The sequence below is a fragment of the Melozone crissalis genome, unplaced genomic scaffold, assembly GCF_028551555.1.
Source record: "Melozone crissalis strain CALT ecotype California unplaced genomic scaffold, PUWL_Pcris_2 ptg000019l_1, whole genome shotgun sequence".
Classification (NCBI taxonomy): Eukaryota; Metazoa; Chordata; class Aves; order Passeriformes; family Passerellidae; genus Melozone; species Melozone crissalis.
In genome coordinates, this window is record NW_026535797.1 from 4,866,841 (window position 1) to 4,887,338 (window position 20,498).

A 20,498-nucleotide genomic window follows, 5' to 3' on the forward strand; every position below is an offset into this window, starting at 1 on the left:
TAATATTTAAAATCTTTTCTCCTTTACTTTTAACAGCTTCTTACAAAGTGTTTGAGGTTTGTTTTTTTCTTCAAGACACTTGAAGAAAAGAGGTTGTGAAAACCACATTGTTATGAGCATCAGCAAGCAGAAATAAAGAGATTCTCCATTCTGGTTAGCAACAGCCATAAGTGAATGCTGACAGGGGATTTCTACTGAAAATGTAATTATGTAAAGCAGAATATCAGTGTCTGTGTATATTTCCATGTTTTCATAGCAGGTAAAGATAATGAATGCAATTACTCAATTGCTTCTTTATTTTTTTCCCAAGCTGTTGGTTTTTTTCTGTGTATAATTGGTAAATTATTACAGTTGTTCATCAGTCCGGGTGCTGAGGCTGTGCTGAATTTTACACAGCATTTTTCTGCAATCCCATTTTTCTTCTAGAAACAGACACAGACCCCAGCTTGTCTTTTGTCTTAACTTTATTTCTTAACTTTTTTTGTCAGTCTGAACTCCCTTGGGAGAGAATTGACCATGTCCCTGGGGATTTATTTTTCTAATGTTAGAAATGTTTATATTCCTAATGTTAGAAATCCATGTTTCTTTTTATTTGTTTCTGGAGTTTAAGATGAAGTTTGTAGCAGAAATGAAGTGAAAGGAATATGGATGTTCATGTTGGACTATTATTTCTAGGTTTTTATCAGGGCAGATGTGTTTGTTCTGTAGGTCTCAGCTGACCTCTGATATCAACAAGTCTCTTTCTCATTATTGCACCTTGAGAAAATAAACTTGGTTTGGATCAAGTTATTTTCATGTGGTCCATAAAAAATCCAACCATATTCTGTATATTCAGGATTCCCAGTTCAAATGTTGTGAAGAAAAAACATAGAAATGTGATTAATGTGGCATTAACTACCTACATTTGCATATTAACAGGGATGTGCTCTACACATTCTACTTGTTACAGGAATTCTGTTAATTTGGGACAACTTCACTGTAATTTTTTCTTAATAACTGTGATTTTGCTAATTTGTGTAAGATTTAAGTGAGCTAAAATCCTGCCTTAAAAACCCAGGAGTAAGAGGCACAGCTAAATTGTTGGTCAGTTCTGTGCTTGTGGATGTTTTCAGATTTACTAGTGGTAACTTCCCTGTCTCTGTCAAAGGGAGCTGCTAAGAAGATTTATTCAGGATCATGTTAATAAACCTGAGACAAACCATCCTCTGAATGATGGTAGCTGGTGGAAATTCATCATGTCTAATTCATGACTCAGCACAGTCATAAATTCCCTGCTCATTTCTGACTTACACTAAATCTTAGTTGAAGGCTCATTTGGGGACTCCATAGCAACCACTGGCAGTTAAAGTGAGAACTGTAAATTGTGAAATGCAGAGACAAAAGAGCTGGGGACTTTGTTTGGGTGGCTTTCTTGTGCTTTTGGTTTTTTGTTTTTTGGTCTTTAATTTATTTTTTAAAGGGAGAATAATGTATTTTACAATTTATACGTCTTCAGTTTTTTCCTTCATGTGAGAAATGAGGTCAACATTCCCATTTCAGATTTTGCCAATTATAGTTCTACAAACCCATTAGTCCTTGCTAGTAACTGTAAGAATGCATGGAGTTAAGAGTATTTTTGAGGTTTCTATCAAGCAAATGAATTGATGAGGTGCTGCTTCATCAGCTTCAGTTTTGTTGATTTAATAATTTTGGATGGTCCTCAAACACTATTTAACACCCCGTATTCTGAATTTTGTCTTTGTAATTGTCTCTTTGTGAGAATTCCCAAAAGTGAGGTAATTTCAATATTCAGTAATGGACACTGCAATGCTGTGATGAAAAAGGTGAAAACATATTTATGGAGATAATTCTCTTCACTTTCCTGACACAGTCCCTGTGTAAAGCTGTTCACAGCCAGGCCAGCTCAGATGTTGGACAAAATATTAAAATTCTTGTGTCCTACAGAAAAGTCAATCTGTCACCAAAGTATGAGTCCTTGAAACTGGTTAATTTTATCTGTGCACCACATTTATTGAAGATGGCAGCACTTGGAGTGTTGGATCTCTCATTTAACTCCAAATCCGGCTGCTCTTATTTTTGTTGTTTTGCTGATTATCTTAGCTCTAATTAGGCAATATTGTCAAGTGGAATTTATTTGGTCTGAAAGCCTGGAGCTCCCGCTTTTCCTGGCTCTGCCATATTTCACTTGTGGCCTTTACAGTAGGAGCTGGCTGACAAGCCAGTTAATCTACACAAGAGATGTTTTCTCTCCAATTTTCCAGGAAAGGTTTAATGGGAGATACTTTAATGAGGCCTGGTTTTACTAAGACCTTATTAATTTTACAAAGGTATCACAGTACACTCCTCTGAAGTGTTGCATGTATTCTAGATGACAATTCATTATTATGAATGATTATTTTCTTTCTCTGAGTTGGTTTAGCTGCTGACTGTACAGAGTCTCCAAGTAACAGTATAATTAATGAACAGAGTATATTAATGAGGTTCTATTATTTATCCTCAACCCTGATGTTAAACACAGCCTAGTTTGTAAAAAGTACAACATCAGTACTTGGATGGGAATATTTAAGTCCCAAAATCCTATAGAGGTGAATGATGTGGATCCAGGAGGGAAAAGTGGAATCATGGATTGTGTAGTCCATCCCTTTACTGCAATACAGGTTCAGTTATATTTGTATTTACTTTTAAAACCTGTAGGATGTGAGCCAAGGGCCTCCCTTGATACACTCCAGCACATCTCTGCCTTGCTGTGAGTATATAACAATATATAACATATATAATATGTAAAACATATATAATAATATATAATATATAACATATAACATGTTCTTATCTTTTCTTGTTCTTTAGTGGTCATCGCACAGAAACTCTTTTTCTTAATGTCTCACCTAAGCTTTTTTTCCTAAAGAACAAGATTATTATTTATTTGTTGTTGTTGTAGTTAATTTTATAGGGTTTTTTGCAACACCCTTAGTTTTAAACCTGATGGCTACCAACATGTGTCTTCATAGTCTTCTCTAAAAATCCCAATCAACCATCCACCAAAAAAACCCCTCAATTCCTTCTCCAACTCTCATTTTTTAAGCTTTTTGTAATTTTTTTATGCAGCCTAGAAGATTTTCATCAACCATTGTATTTTTGTCCTAGAGAATGGTGGCTAAAATTAGTCCCTCAGCTGCTGAGGTCAGCTCGTAGCATTTGTTTATATAATATAAGTTACTGCCTTCATTGTGCTGAAGATGATAGCAACCTCTGGAGGCAAGGAGAAAGGGTGGAAAGGAGGAGAAGAAAAGGGAATTGTGCAACTACAAAGTTTTCAGAATGGGCTAAATTGGGATATGGGCTGAGGTATTTTTAGTGTCAGGGTTCGTGACTACATGACTGCGAAAGAAAATGTGTTTATGCTGTTGAATTTCTCTGCTGTCCATTCTGCTTTAGCTAAGTCTGCGTTAAAACTTGCATTTTTCTTCTTTCAGGAGAGAATATTGCATTAAATGAGTTGACAGGGCATATAGGGTTTTATGGTTTTTCCTTCCAGTGCTTATGGAGATCTGCTGGATGAATTGTATCTCCCTTATAGCAGTAAATTATTATTTATAGTATTACAGTAAATACCTGAAGTGACAGCTCAAAGTAAAAAATGAGGACTAAAATCTAGAGCAAGGCTATGATAGTACTGGGTTGCAGATGATGGTAATTAATTGTGTTTTCACACCACCAGCATATCCCTGGTAGGGGAGCAGATTATTTCATGTCATCCTGTGGTAGCCACCACTGTTACTTAGATGCAAGTAATTTAAAAACAAATCTCTGCTCTTTTGAATTGGTATTAGAGACAGTAGTTGAAGTTTGTGGAGCTTGGCAGGCTCTTGGGTGGTGCTGAGTTTCCCCAAAAATCCTTGAGGGCTCCAAGAGGCTGCACAGAGCAGGGCCCCAAGCAGGAGTGTCAGTGGAGAAGTTAAATATTTTTGTTACAGCTTCTTTAAAGTTTTTTCTCATCCTAATAAAATCAGTTCCCAAAGGCTTTCAAAGGTTGCCTTATTGTGGAGAGCTGGGAGCTTGATGAGTTTTTGTCTTTATCAGTGCAAATTAAAAAAAACCCCAACAAATAAACAAAAATCAAGAACCCCAAAGCCCTCCTTGGTGTTTTCAGACACTGCCCCGAGGTTTCTGCTTGTCCTATGGGAATTAACCACTGCCAAAATCTTTATTTTGTTTAGTTGTTCTCAGCTGAAGAGTGGAACTGTTCTGAAAGGAATGGCTGAAACTGTTCAGAGCAGTTATTTGCAGTGTTAGATGTGTTGGACAATTTGGGGATTCTTATTAGAAAGGTTTCAGGGGAGTAGATCATCCTTTTTAACAGATACTGTTTGCTTCCTCCCCTTGTCTTGTTCAGAATGAAAACGTTTTCACAAATAACACTGAGATGGGATGACACAAAAGGCTGTGAAAATGACTCCATTGTTCATTAATTGAAGAAGAATGGGTCTGTGGAGCAAAAGTACATAGCACCCAAAATCTATCTTTGTCCCAACACAAATGCACTCTTGTTCTGTGAATGGATAGAAGACAAGATGAGCTTTTTGTTCCCCTGGTTATTGATTTTATTTATTTATTTAAGCTATTAGGGCTAGTGTTCTCAAGGGGTGCTTAGTGATAGTATGGGCAGTGTATCCATGATTTATTCAATGATTTTTTTTCTTATGTTCTTTTCATTTTAGTCTTTACCAGTTGGCATTGTGTGGCTTGTTCATTGCTTTTAACTATCTTCCATTCAGGGAAAAGGGAGGAAGGTGGAGAAATGTTACAGTATGTTTTGAGGCAGAAATATTTAGGACCATTTTTGGCTGCTGTCCTTTAGATGTGCAGATCTCCATTCAACTTACTTGACTCAAACTGATTAAAGTTTTAATCATTTAAACTTCTATTGTGCCAACAAATATTGGCCTAATGTATGCTAAGCATACAAGTGTTTATAGCACTTTGCTGTCTATTTTAGAAGTGTGTTAAAAGTGCAGGGGAGTGCATGAAGCTGCTTTCTTCTTTCCAGATATGCATGCATGTGAGTACAGGGTGCAGCTTATTGATTTTAAAATAAAGCAGGGTGATTGCCTGGGCAATTTTGAGTTATTTTTATCTCTGAAAAGCAGGGATTGTAAACTGTTAGAATGGCAACAAAGTGCTTGACCTCTGTAAGTACAGTTCTAACTTAATACTCCCCTAATCCTGCATTGGTGGATGTAAACACCCTTGAATTACCAGGTTTTGGAATGATCAGGGCTTACACAGCCTATAGTATAGTTGCTAATTCCAGCCCATTTGCCTCCAAACTTGTTTTTTAACGTGAAGGTGTTTATAAAGCAAAGTTTTCAGGTGTTTATAAAGCAAAGTTTTCAAACATCTGGCATTAAGAGAAAACGGAAGTGTTGATGTTTCAGCTCAAAGACTTTGGGGATACATAATGTTAAACAGTCTGTTTTCCTAAACATGCAAGGAGACATTTGTGTACCTTAAATGGCAATAATTCAGATGGAGGCATAATGGGGAACGTGTTCTGCCCAGCTGAGATGTGTTGGGCACTTTTACAGGGCCACAACCTTAATGGATGCAAAGCTGCACGAGGAGTGACTGCTGCAAAACCTCCCATATAATTTCATTTCGTTCAACTTGTGTGATAAAAATGAACTTACTTGACAAGAATTCTAGGATTACAAGTTTTATGTTTTGTTTATAATTATGGAGACAGAGTTTAATAACATAAGGAGGAGTTTGAAAACAAGTCCATGTCAAAAAGAACATGTTGAAAGGATACAATTATTTTTACTGTATTGTGTCCTCAGGCAGTTATTATTTCCTGCAAAACAGCTTAACAAAAATTCAGTACATCTCCATCTAGCCATGTTTTGTGTCTTATCCCTCCATTTGTTTAGTGTCCCTATTCTTGGATTCTTTCATCAGGTTCTTATATCTAGCATGGTCTCAGAGGGAATGAATGCATTGAAGCCCTGGAGCTCTCTCACTTGAGTATTTTTTCTGACAATTAATGTAGCTACAGCCTGGTTTTGAGGAGAGGCGAGGGAGAGGGAGAGGGAGAGGGAGAGGGAGAGGAGAAGAGAAGAGAAAAGAGAAGAGAAGAGAGAAGAGAAGAGAAGAGAAAAGAGAAGAGAAGAGAAGAGAAGAGAAGAGAAGAGAAGAGAAGAGAAGAGAAGAGAAGAGAAGAGAGAGGCAAATATGTCCAGGGCTCTGGGGGCACCTCAGAGCCTTTTTCAGTGCTTGAAGGGGCTCCAGGAGAGCTGAAGAGAGACTTGGAACAAGGGATGGAGAGACAGCACCAGGGGGAATGGCTTCCCACTGACAGATGGCAGGGAGAGATGGAATATTGGGAAGAAATTCTTTACTGTGAGATTGCCCAGAGAAGCTGTGGCTGCCCCATCCCTGGGAGTTCCAGGCCAGGTTGGACAAGGTTTTGGATAGTGGAAGGTGTCCCTGCCCATGGCAGGGGGGTGGGATGAGCTCTGAGGTCCCTTCCAAGCCAAGGCATTCCTTGGCTCTGTGACTGCAGGACGATGGCAGCTGGCAGGGGCTGGGGTGGCAGTGTGGATTTTGGGGCTGTTGCCTCTCAGAGCTGGTTGGGCTGGAGGTGGATGTGGCCCCACTTCACTCCCTGTTTTCCAGGCTGGGACACCACCAGCTATCTCTATTGGGGTGCCAGAACTGTCATGGTGTGGCACCCCAGGGTTTTTGTTCTGACCTGGTGCAGGGATGGCTTCAGCTGAGCCCTGTGGCTGGAGCTGCACGTGCCAGGATGGTCCCAAGGTGGTGGGATGCTCTCCTGCTGAGGAGGGGCTCTGGGAGAACACAGGCTCTGTTTATTCCCCTCTCCCAGCAAACAAAGCAGGCTTGTTTAACAAACCCTCCACAAACAACACGGACCTAAAATTAGAGTGCTTGTTTCATGAATGAAAACCTACTATGAAAATAAACATTTTTAGGGACAATAGGAGAAACTTCTTTTAAAGCACACGTGTTTTGATTGTCTGGAATTTTTGTGCAGATACTCATTGATCTTTTGTGCAGATAGCTGTTGCTTTGGTTGCTGTTAAGGTTTAAGTTCTAACACATGCTTGGAACGCTGGTAAAGTGAGCCTCTGTATTTATTTATTCAGTATTTAATCTGCAGATGTAAGGGAGACAAGTGGGTTTAGATTTTTTGGCAGAGATGCATTACTCTATCCTTGTAATACAAACTGTAGACACTGAAAGACTGAGATTTATCATTGCCTATTTTCCTCTTTCAGCTTTTTAGTCTGAATAATATGTTTGTGTGTGCATTGGGGGTACATTACTATGAATTTCACATTATTATTTTGTCAGGATCCTGCAAAAATTAAGATTTCACTAATGAACTTTTCTGTGCTGCTGTCTCCCTTTGTCCTACAACTTTACTCTTTTTCTCCTATCCTAAAGTTACTGTTAATATCTATTTGCCTGTATATGCCACTGGTTTTGAGGTTGTTTCTTCAGGGACAGGCTGTGTGCATTTCAGTGTTGAATGACTAAAGATAAATTACTTGACTTTTACTCAGTTTTTCATTGCTGGGCTTAAAAAACTTGTCTAGTGTACCATGTATTGGTAGAAAGCATTGAAGTTAAAAATCTCATACTTTTCTGAATTACTGGCTTCAGAATATAATTTCTTGTATTTAGATGTATGAAAACAGCTAGAAATGAAAAAAACTGGACTGACAAATTATAAAAGTGACCTTGTTTTTCAACGTGATCTAATTGTGTAAAGTTTGAAAACCCCACATAACATATCTTAATCTAAAGCCGACATCATGCATCTGAATTCTTAATTAGGAGTATATTTCAACTTGTGAATATCAGTGTTTCACAATTTGCAAAGCTGTCAATTAGTCTGTTATTTATTATGTCTTGAAATATTCCACAGGCTGAGCCGGTAGCTGGGCATGAGAAGCATGAAATTATTTATTCAGTATAAAGCTACCCTCACCCAGACTTCCTTGGGAAGGTCTTATTTGCTTGCCCTCAGAGTCTGGATGGATTTTTGGCAAGTTCTCTTTTTTGGCTGGGTTTTTTTAAAGCCCTGTTGGAGGCTGAAGCAGGACTTTGGGGAAGTCCAGGACAGGAGTGGTGTTCCAGTGGTGTGGGTGGTGTGGGAGAACTGATCCCTAGGGCTGAGCTGGAAAAGGGGCTCTGAGTGGGATAAAGGGTTCAGTTTTGGAAGGTTTGGGACTCCAGGCAAAACTCCCTGCAGAGTCATTGGAGAGACAAAGGGAAGATGGGGAAAGCTTGGAAAATGGGGAAAAAGAGCTTGGAAGTAAGCACAGAACTCAGCACCTCTGGGGGCAGACATGCAGGAAAAGAAGAGTCAAAAAGGTCAAAAATCCAGAGAAACTGGGTAGGAAGAAGAGCAGGTTTCCATGTGCCCTGTTGGTGCACAGTCCTGGACAGTTTTATCCAGGAGCTGGGAATGGAATTGCAAGAGGAATGCAGGAGTTGTGCATGGATAAAGTGAGTGAATGGAGACTTCATATGTACCTGAAAAATAATAGATAGATATTGTAGATATAATAGATATAATAGAGCTGATAATAATAATAACAGATATAATATACCTGTATTCTATAATAGATAGAATATACCTGCTTTCCTCTTGTATTGTCCTTTAGAATTGTTGCTTAAAAGGGTGAGGGAAGTCAGGTTGGGGTTGAAGTGAGTTTTATGTCACAAAATAATTTCTTGTCATTTTCAAAGAAGAATAAGAAACTAATTTACCTTGGTTCACTGTTTGGCACCTCATAACCATAGCCAGTGTTTCTACAAACAAAAATAAAAGATTGTGCACCCCTCACACTCATTTCTATGATGCTTGTACTCTAAAATTCTGTTGAATTTCAATTTTCTGCTTCCTCTTGCGTAGTTGTACAGAAAAAAAACTAAAACATGCTCACTTTCATTTAAATTCTCTAAATTTAATTTTGTTTATCTGTGTTTTCTGTTAAGTAAACGTGGTGTGTGGTGTTTTTACTTTGATAGCTACATAGCAGAAGCCCCTTTGACAGGGAATTAATTTAGTTTTCCTGTGGCAAATGTCCATAAGCTACAGATAAAAGCTGTTCTTGCAGATGTGACTCCAGCTAGTGAGGCATTAATGATGAATGTTTAATGAATTAATGAATGTTTAAAGCTATTTGATATCAGTGTGACAATTCTGTGCCTCTAAGGGTGAAGCATGGGTATGATCTATTAGGTTGTGCATATTTTTCCTGTGATTATTTCACCTTACATTAAATATAAGAAAACAAACTTTAACACTTAATTTCATACATTTAATTTAATGAACTCTAGAAATACTGTCAGTTTATGGCAGCCCTTCAAGAGAAGGATATGGGATCCACATGATTGAAGCACTCATTGCTTTTTCTGGTTTTTTTGGGGTTTTTTTTTTAATTCTTTTTCTTCTTCCAGCTGCCAAAATAAGCCCCTTTTGTGATAGACCTAAGTCAACAGAGTTGGTGTGTCTCTAATGGAGCATTCTTCTTGAGGCCCCCACTCGGATTTTATCTTTTTGTCATAGTTCTTTTTAATCTCCCTTTCCAAGTTTAATGCTAGGGTCTCCTTAAGAATGTCTGCTGCAGATTCAAAGTAAACAAGGTCAGTAATCATATGATTTTTATTCCCTCAAACACTTTGATTTTTTTGTAGTAAAAAGGCAATTAATGTTACATTTTTTTTCTGTAATATACTTTAAGAATATCAAGTTGTTGCAAAAGTTGGCTAAAATTCAAGGAAGCTAATAGCCTTCAAATGTACAAGCTTAACTCTTCTTTATTACTGTTTTTCACTGAAGTTTCTCAAACTGTGCTGCTTTTTTTTAGCATTCTTGAGTAGCCTCTCTACAGATAAGACAGATTCTGGCTTCCAGCTCCAGAACAATCTGTGTGGTACTGTCTTTAATTAGCTTATTCCCAACTGAATTTTAGATTGCAATTTCCAGTAAATGTTAGCTGATTTTATGTATTTTATTTACAGTCACAAAGTCATTTTTCCTGTAAAATGTTTTGAACACACAACCTTTGCAGTTCATAGGGAATCTCAGTCTTAAATGTGCACAAATCCACCTTGAATTAGAAACATTCCTTGGAATCTCAGTCTCATGTGGATGTTGCTGTTCTGCCAGTTTAGTGTCACTGGTACTAAATATTAATGCATGAGAGAGATAACATGGCAATATTTAAAGCTATGGAAAATTTTCACCTTCTTAATAATATTCTTAATATTCTAATGTTCTTAATATTCTGGTGGCAGTCTCTGGAATTCCATCCAGTAGAATTTTTCTGTAAGTACCAGAGGTATGCAACTTTTTTTGTGTTTGATGTACACAAAAAAGAAAGGCTTATGCAACAACATTGAAAGCTAAACTTTGTTTCAGTAGTCTTGTTTTAATAAAATACTATTGCATTGTGTACAGCACAGATTAGGAGATGTAAACAAGGAAAAAAAAGGCACTTTAGGAAATGTAAATAGTGCAAAATAGACTTATCATAGTTTGGTGATGTACAATAATTTAGAAAATATGCTTTTAAAGTGGCCATAACTTTATGTAAGCTCCAAACTTGTAGTATTTATCTTTGTTTCTCATTTTCAAGAGTTGTCTTCAAGTTTATCTGTGATTTGAGTATTACTATTTCAGCTTTACATAAGCAGTCATCCTGGGGCAGCTCAAAATCCACAAATTTGCTGTTGCTGCCATCAAAGGTCAGGAGCCCTTGGTAAATAATGCACTTTATTGGTCTTGAAGGAACCATTTTGTAATGTTTGTACTGTTGGCTCTGCAGTGTGAAACACCATCTCCAGGGCAAATTCAGCCTGATGGGTTTAATCTGAATTGTGACTGCTAGTGAAGTATTAAGAATCACAAATGTAAAATTTGTGTGAATATATCTATCCATCTTTCTTACTGAGAGCAAGAGGAATGGAGTGGGAGGAGGCACAGATATTTAATGTCCTGTGTCTGAGTTAAAGAATGTCGTGTCTCTGGACACCCACAGGTTTGAGTAAATCCCCAAGTGCAAAGAACAGGAATATAAAAGATTGACAACCACAAATCTTTAAATTAAATTTTCATAAATATTCATGTAAGTATGTGTGTGTCTGTGTAGTCATCAAATTTTTATGCTGTAATTCCTGATCATACAGATTTTTTCCCTCTTTTGTGCAAGCCTTATCACTAGATTTATTCCAGACCCAGTGGCTTTGATGCTGTGACTTTTAAGAGAGTGGCTTTAGTTGCTTAGAACAAAGACAAAACTCTCACTTTACTGTTCTTTATCAATGACAAAGGACAAACTGTTAGCAAGAAGTCTTGGAGGAGAGAGCAGGGCCGGAAAGTGGCTGTGAGAGGATGCCCAGAGCTGTGTCTTATCTCCAGCTCTGGCCAGTTGCATCCCAAGCTGATAAGGCAGAGAGGATGCAGCAGCCCTCTCTAAAGCTCTCAGCCATGCTAATTACTGCTCACTTTACAGCTTGAAACCAGAATTATCTCATTGATGAATGCAGTGGTGTTAGAGAGGAGAGCTGCTGGAGTGGGGGCATGGCTGTGGTTTATCTCAGGCAGCACTTTGTTGGCTCCTTGGATGCTGTGGATGGAGTGTTTGAATATTGGTGTGCTGCAGGTTGTAACTTGGAGCTCCCTTGGCCTGTTCTACTCAGCGAGCGCAGGGAAAGAATATTGGCATAAAAAAGGAGGAAGAAGAGCTGCACAGACTTGGAGACTAAAGGGGAAAAGGAAAAAAAAAACATCAAAACCTGTCCCAAATGTTCCCTTTTTGCCTCAGTGGAAAGCAGTTTTTTCTCTGGCAGCCCATGAGCCTTTTCAGACACCTGTTGGTGTCTTAAAATGTTAATATTTCAGCTTAAAATGTTCAATATTTCAGATAATTTCTAGGAAAGGACAAGGGGAAAGCAGCTATTTGGAGTGTACACTAAGCTGTGAAGATAGCAAAATCCAAACAACTCAGGAGTAGCTCATGTTGGGAAAACAAAGAAACACTAAAAGAAGGTGTTTTGAGGGGAAGGGGAGCGTTTCTTTAAAAGTACTTCTTTGCAGAGTACCTTAGGCAAATAAAGTGCTGAGATTTACCTTCAATCTCAGTGAAATTTTAGATAAACTTAATTTAATTCCACTTTTGTGGTGGGTTAAGAACATGTAAGTAGTTAATAGCCAGATAATTACATGATAATTGTAGGATGCTGAATGTGAAACTTGGCTGCCTTCCTTTTTGACTTTCACTCATTATCTTAATCTGTTTTACACTTACCTGAAATATTCTGTTTACCTGGGGGACACTATGAAAATCTTCTGAAAAGCTTTTTTTTTTAATATATTTAGTGAAGTACAGCCAAGTATGAATATATAGTCAATAATTGTAGGAAGCTATTTTGTTTGACATGTAGAAACAAATGTCAGAACTATTTTCACTTTGGGTTTATCATCAGTTATTACTCTTAATACATTACATGGACTTGGGAAATAAGCAAAAAAGAGGTGCAAGTTGGCAAATTATTTACAAATTTGCTTTTGACAGTTTAAACATCACTGAGGAACATTTAGAAAGACAATTAAAAGTAATAATGATGTAATTAATTGATCTAGATAAATGTTTGAAGTAGATGGCTTTAAAGGTCCTTTCCAGCCCAAACCATTCTATGATTCCATATTTCTGTTGGAAATACAACATCAAATAATATTTGCATTTCACTTACAGGAATTTGGAGGTTTACACTGGAATTTTATATTCCAAAGAATATGTGAGAAGGTTGGGTGTTTGCTCTGAGTTTCTATGTTTGAGGTGCTTTGGGAAGCACCTTACAGCTCCCAGGCTGCCTGTAAAATTCCCATTACACAGATTTTGTGATGATGTAACTCCATGAGAATGAACACATCTTTCTGAAGAGCAAGGACTGGCACTTGAGTTCCGTGAGCTGCAAAATAAATTCTGGCTATTATTTGTAACATCTTTTAGGGATTACAACACATTATTCTTTAATGAAACAGAAAGGTGGCTAAGCTCTCAGGAATGCAGCTCTGGGATCCTAAAAATGTGCAGTCCATAATTATTTCAAAGTTTGCAGCTTGGACAAAATCTGCTTGTTTGATGCTGGCCCTGCAGTTTGAGGCAGCCTGGTGAGATCCAACTTGTTAATTCAGTTACCCAATGATGTAACTCCTCTTTGGGGTAGATTTTCTTGTAAGCTGAATGCTTTTTGATGATAAAGGTGAAGTCTCCAACCATCTCTTCTGGATAAACAGAGCTGCTTGCCTCATTCTGTGCCTATTGCTTATGGGGTTTTTGTTTGTTTAAAAAGATGTTTAAAACAGTGACTATGAGGAGTGAATTTGTGGGGGTAGTTTTGGGACAAGGATTTTGTTGTTTTTCAGAAGTCTTTTAGGGCTCACCCAGCTGGCTGCCATGTGAGAGAGGCTGGAAGCACAGAGGGGTTGGGATGTGCAGCTTCTGTCCAGGCTGGGAGAGCACAGCAGGTCAGGTAACCAGCCAAGGGCTCTCCTGGGCATCCAGAAACTCCATTTCTGGTTGTGGAATGAAATCAGGGAGCAGGGGGCTCTGCAGAACTCTGCCATAGGGTTTGGTTTTCAGGGAAAAGCTGAATTCCATAACCCATGGTGGGCAGCGCTGCCCAGCCCTGAGGGGTCGCTGTTGGTCATTTGGGGTTGCTTTGTTTGTGTAGCCAGAGCAGTTCTTCTTAGGCAGCTGGCTGGAAATGGAGTCTTAATTCACTTTTAATAAAAGATCAATGGCTTTATTGTGAAAAGACAGAATACAGATGTAAACTGTACCTGGTAAAAGAATTAAATGTGAGTTTAACCTTCCTGTTTTGTTTTCTCAGTGCTACTGGTGCTTGACCTTCATTTTTGAGACTCTTGTCTTTCTTGGTAATTTTACATTTTAAGTTTTACTTAGACTACAAAAACAAACTCTGCTGGCGTTTTTCATCTCAAGTGCTTACCAAATCCCTCAGATTTTGCAAAATATTTAAAAAGTAATCTCCAGACTAAAGGCTCATTAAAACGTTTGCCCTTCCTGTGGAACAAAAGTTCAGAGAAGTTCTGGCTGATTGTAATTTGAAAACTGTAAAACAAAAGCCATCATGGTGTGAAGTATTAATTTAGGCTTGGCAGTCTCTCTCTAAAATTTATTTCCAGAAGCTTCCAATTAAAATGCAGCATGTCTAATTGTATTAGGGAAAGCACCTTGAAGGTTCTCCCTTTTATATTATATTGGAAGAAAAAGGCTACAAATACTAGTGATAATAAAACATCTTGCAGGTATTTTTTACTAAAAACCAGTCACATTTCTGTTCCAATGAGTTCACTTGAAGGAACTGTGTGCTCAGGAATTTCTTACCCATACTAATTTTCAGAATTGCTTTTTAGCCAAGCCATTTGATAGATTAGTCAGATATTTATCTTTTTGTATATTTATCTAATCTTTTTGTGCCTTTAATCTAATTTGTACCTTTAATCTAATTTGTACCTTTGTTATGCATTGGGTTGTTATACTCCTTGAACAATGCAATTTAAAAGGTTTTCCCCTGTGGCTCTTTGCCCCGTTTCAAAGGAAAAAAAAAGCAAAATTGGGGAAAGGACAGGTTAACCAGGATGGTTAAAGGTATGGAATACCTCACCTCATAGGGCTGTAAAGAATTTAATTCCCTTCAGTCTGATGGAGACAGCACAGAATGGTTTGGATTGGAAAGGACCTTGGAGATCATCCACTCCCATCACCTTCCACTAGATCAGGGGTTTTTAAATTAAAAAAAATATTCCAAAAAAGCAAATTTTGGGTATTTCTTGGCAAAATGTAGTTGCAGAGAGAGAAGTATCTGCAGTTGTTTTGTATTGACAGAGTTCATTTCATCTGCAGGTGGTATTGGGTTGGGGAAACCTGAAACAAGTGCTTGGGGATGGTCTGTAAGATGATACTTTTTGTTGAAAGTTTTGTAGTTAAATATTCCCAAGATGGTCTGGACAACTTAAACAGTTCTGCTATGTTAGAGCTTGTATATAATGAGATAAAAGAAAGCAAAATGTTTTCAGTTGTGAACTCTCATTCAAACTTCTGAAATGAATGCTGATTTAATCTGAAGCCAAAGAGAAATGATTTTCAAAATCAGTTTTGCAAATGTGATTAAGTTCTAGTGTGATAAATCCCTTTGCAGCACTTCCTTTCAGGAGATCCCCTTTCTGTTTTGGATTTATGTTGGGTGTATGCTGCAAATCAATATTAAGAATAAGAAGGAATATAAATAGTATGCTCAGAGGCAATTTATTTAGATGATGTAATCATTTTAGAATGAGTAATGAAATTGGAACATTTTTCTTGAAGTGCGGATGCTCATGTACATGAGGCAGAATCTGTGTGGGTTCTCAGGTTTGGGTGGTTTTGCAGTCCAGGAATAAAGAGAGAGAGGAAAAGGTAGGAAGTGGATTTGTTTGAAGTGGTTTATTTTCAAATAAATAAATATCTTGGTTTTAAATATAAGCGAATATGAAGTTTTAAGTATTCTGAAGAAAGTAAGTAAATTGAGAGTAAGTTATTTTACTCTTAGTAGAAGAGTAAATTGAGATTAAGCCCTTATGGAAAGGGTGGGGGAGGCAAAAGCCCTCAGAAATAATTTTATTTGATGTAATGAAGTCCTGTGGGTTCCCTTTTTAATTCCCTCAATACAGACACAGAGAAAATTTCATTGGGAACTCACCTGGGCACGTCCTGGGTTCCCCTTCCTCTGGGGGTGACTCATGGGATGTGGGTTTGAGCAGCACAGGAAATAAAACATCTTTACAGGAGAACTCTCTTCTTCTGGTGTGTTTGGAATCACCTCTGGGGAGGGAGGATATCAAAGAGAACCAAGGGCTTCTTTCATTTTTGCCTCTGGTTCCACTGCGTGTCCTGGGTCGCTGATGTGTCATCCCCACAGCCTCCTGTGCATCCAGGGAACTTCATTAACAGGCTCCTAAATTTTGGGGTAAGAAAACATCTAAAGGAAGTCACCTCAGAACTATTTTTTCCCTTTCCTGTCCAAATTATGGTGTTTTGATGGCCAAAATAAATATTGAATCTACAACGGTGGGTTGGATAATCAATTTTTCCTGGTTCTGTGCTAAAGAAGGTTTTTTTGAATTATAACCAAACCAGTAATGCTGCAATGCAGTTAATTTTAGAATTCTGTAATGTTACAGAAGGAAGTGGGAAATTTGGAATAGGGCTGCACAGTGACTTTCATGTGTGGGATTCACAAATGTGATAAATTTCAAGAAGTGGGAGCAGGATCTTCAAGGGAAACTGAGTGCCTGGGCTGTCTTTTCTTAGAGCCATGAGTTAAATCCATGCTACTAGGAAAGATTAATTTGCCACTTGTATTTTCTGTGTTCAAGCAACAGCTCTGAAAGACAGTTCCTTGGCTATTTCTGCCTTCTTGGCCAGTTGAGAAAATGTCTTTAAATCAACAAGTAATTATGTTCTAATTTTTTAAAAATATGACTGAAAAGGCATATTTTTTCCCCAAGTTCTTAAACTGTTTCATCTGGGTAATGATGATTAAAAGTTCTTTAAGCACTACCTTCACACAGCTTTCAACTATTTCTGTTTAGAGAGCATAACATTTCAAAGTGGTTTATTTCAAAATGTCACTTCCATTCTCTGGCTTAAGAGGATTTTCTGGGCCTTGAGGTTTAAGTTTCTGAATGGAATTGGAGGAATATTGTTTTAATTTAATATAAAAATTTGCCTTTAATTAAAAAAAAACCCAACAAAACCAACAGTAGTAGTTACAAGTCAGTCCTGGATGTTTTGCAAATGAGATAATCAGTCAGACAGATCTTTTCAGAAATCTACCTCAGGTATTTGACAAGGCTCTGCATGAAACTTGGCTATTTTTATCTTTTTTGCACAAGCACTGATGATTTTTTATCACAGATAGTTCTTGTATTTCATACTCAACGGTTTACTGCTGGTGGGAAATATTTTTAAAAAGTTATTTAAGTATAAGATACTTAAATTTTTATTTAAGTATCATGAAGAGTTGAACAAAAAGAACTGGGAATTTCTGGTAATTCTGATTCTCAAGAACTGGGTTTTACTGCCTAAGGGTGTCCCTAAAGGAATTCTTCACCTCCAGGCTGCAGCACAGGAGCTTTGTGTTGTCCCTTGCAAAACCTTGCTCAGCTTCATGATAGACTTTCTTTTAAATCAGCTTCATCTCAAGATGATAATATTAATTATCCATTTAATGTAATTGATGTGAAGGACTCTTAATAGCATCAACTGCAGGGTGACTTCAGATAATGCCCAGTCTTTTAATTTTTAATTTGTATATTTAAACCCTTTCATGCTCTTTACTGTATGGCTGTTTTTCAAGCTGAGATGTGTAATAAGTTTGCAAGTGAAAAATTAATTTTCTGTTGCCACCATATGGCTGTGAATGTTGAGAGTGTTTGGATTGCATGAGTAATGCCTCAAAGATAGAATTTTGACTTAAGTTATAGGCCACTGAATAATCTTATTTTAAATCAAATGAAGATCTGATTAGGGGAGGTTATTATTGCTGAGGTGGTGATTTTCTGTGTAGCTGGAGGGAAAATAATTAAGGCTGTTTAGTTTCTGGGAATGTCTGTAAAGAATATCTTCTTAATAAATCAACTAAAAAATAGTCAAATTTCACTAATCATTACCTGTAAGCTAATCCAGGAAAAGCTCTGTGAATTAAAGTGTTACTATTCAATCAGCAATGAAATAAATGCTCCATCACTAATGTAATAAAAACAGAGTCCTGCTTACTGTTCAGTGGGGTTTTTCTATTAGATTTTTTTTCTTTTTGGTCTCCATTATTTGCTAGAATTACCAACACTTGAGATGAGCTGCTTGTGGAGGTGCTGAGTTTTTTAGTGCTGGCCCCAGCTCAGCAGAACTCCAGAGAATAACTTAAACACAGAGTTCCAGTAAGCAAAGCCAAAACTTTCCTAGTTCATCTTGGATATCATGGAAGTGTGTTATGTTAATTTTACATTTTCATCACGTGCCAAGGTTGAGTTTGTGCTCCTGAGATGGTGCTGAAATGACTAAAGCCTGTGATTTCACTGAACACTCATTTGGTGTAGATTAGATTAAAAACTATTCTTGCTCTTTGGAAAACCGGGTTGTAGCCAAAGTTCTCGTGCAGCTGATATGACTGCTCTCTTTTTGGTTTCTTTTTTTTCCATTTCTTCCCCCTTGGCAGGGTCAGTACAGGCCCTCTGACCTGCTGTGCCCTGAGACCTACGTGTGGACGCCCATTGAGCAATGCCTGCCCCTGCTCGAGCACTCCAAGTACTCCCGCTTCAACCAGGATGGAAAAGCAGGTGAGGCTGCAAAAATGAAATAGCTCTGATTTGTCTGTCTGCTTCTAATAAATCAGAATCATCTGCTGCTGAAACAGCATGGGAATCTCACCTGTAAAGGATAAAAAGTGTACAATTCACAGCTCCCGCAGCAAACATTTATCTTTTAAGCAATGCACATTTTAAGTATATTTTGTCCTGTAGGCTGTAAGTAGTTCAAAATTAACACATATTGCTGCCTTTCAGATTATTTTCAAATTGTATTTGTTATTCTGGGCATGAACAAACCAATAAAATAATTGTTCCTCACTTGCATTCCTGTTGGATGAATGCATAAAGGAATTAAATTGGGATCAATACAGGGAAGTGGAAAGGCTGGAGAGGCTTAAAGGCATCAGGTGCTTTTGTTAAGAAACAGAGTGGCAGATTTAGTTTCACAATCAATTAAACATTCAGTTCAATTGATGTGGATATGAAGAACACAATAAACAGCTGAAGTACCTTAAACATCATGATGTAATGTGATATAGTTTTTACACATTGTGTAAAACAGGTACTTAATTATTTACCAGCACTGACTGTTTGAAATTGTTGCTGACCAGAGCACAATACAGTGATGCTACTGGAAAACAAGGCAATCAAATGAAAAAAATACATTATTTGCTTTAGTTACTGACTCTCTGGGCCAATGGCAGGCCCCAAGGGAGCTGTGTTAGACCATGCTTGGTGTGGTGCTTGGGGGAAAGAGAATAACTTTTGTTATTAATTGCAACTTGTTGAACGTCCTCTTTTTGAAGTTTTCTTTCTCTTTTGAGTAACAATTGAGTGTGGCTGTGATATTATTCAGAGATGTGTGGCGTTATTCAGGTTAAAAGCACTGTGGTTTGTTTCTAGACACCAAACACAGATTTACCTGAGTCTCAGCATTCTTCAGCAGCTACTTCTTTCTTTTTACATGTTTTTACTCTTTTTACCTTTTTTTTTACAGTTTGATCCTTTTACTTTTTACTGTAGTTTAGTAGGATTCCCATGGCAGTTAACTCCTCAAAGGGCAGAATGTAGATAAATTAAAGGAATTTGAAATGAATGCTTAAGCAGGACTGTAAAGTTCTGGAATTGCTGTTGAGTTCCTTGCTTTTCCTCACCCTCTGCCTGTTACTTGGTTGCTCAATGGAAACATTAATAATAATAATAACAATAATAATGATAATAACTGCAATAGCTGGGTTCTAATAAATCCATCATTGTTAGATTGGTGAGGGGAAATTGGGAAAAAAAATTACAAAATTAGGAGGAAGAAGGGAATGATTTTGGAGACCAGTGATGTTTGGGATACTTGTGGTGTTCAGAAAGGAGAGAGTGCTGAACTGGTGCCTCTGAAGGTGTTTATAACCCTGTGCCAGCAGAGGGGCAGCATCTTGTGCATGGTGTGAAATCCCTGTGGCATAGCAGGCGTTTGGAAACCACGGGAAACAAAGCTCTGCATCATTATCAGCCCAGAATATCTCACTGCAGACGCTGCTGGAGCTGGGACTTGTGTCCTGTGGTTTAAGGAAATTAAAACATAGCAGCACGTTGAGATGCTCTGGGCCTGCTGGGAGCTCGTGGGCTTTGGGGGTTTGGGTTGCTGCTCAGAGGAAGCCATTTCTCACCAGTGAAATCCTCATTCTTTACTCTCTCCAGCAGTCACTAATACCAGTTTAATGAAGTTACAGTGAATTTTAAAAAGAGCAGTACAAATGGTCGTGTGCTTTATTCCCCTTGAATCAGCTTTCTGTGGCACTGGCTGTAATTGTGTTTGTTAAGTGGGCCATGATTTATCAGGAGTGGGACTTCCAGCCCTGAAACCCAGGGCAATAACCAGAACCAGTAAACAACTGGAAGAAATAGTGTGATTTTCATTGCTGCTTGGGGCAGTGAAGTTGTCACTGGCAATGGCCATCTTCTCTTGCTGTCTGTAATGGCAGAAAATTTGGAAAATATTGTCTCACAATAATTTGTATGAGACATAATTAATGTGTTCATCATTTCCATGAATTTTTGAATATGTTTTCTCTCCTTTAAAAAAAATCATTACAAT

General features: G+C 37.8%; 1 protein-coding gene across 4 annotated transcripts in view; it reads left to right on the forward strand.

Moving 5' to 3' along the window:
- The window catches only part of ATE1 (arginyltransferase 1), a 65,150-nt gene that overhangs the window by 32,573 nt on the left and 12,079 nt on the right, over positions 1-20,498 (forward strand). For all 4 annotated transcript variants that reach the window (XM_054277025.1, XM_054277027.1, XM_054277023.1 and 1 more), the window contains exon 11: positions 18,319-18,439. In XM_054277025.1, coding sequence (XP_054133000.1) covers positions 18,319-18,439 — 121 coding nt within the window. The remainder of the gene's footprint in view (positions 1-18,318; positions 18,440-20,498) is intronic.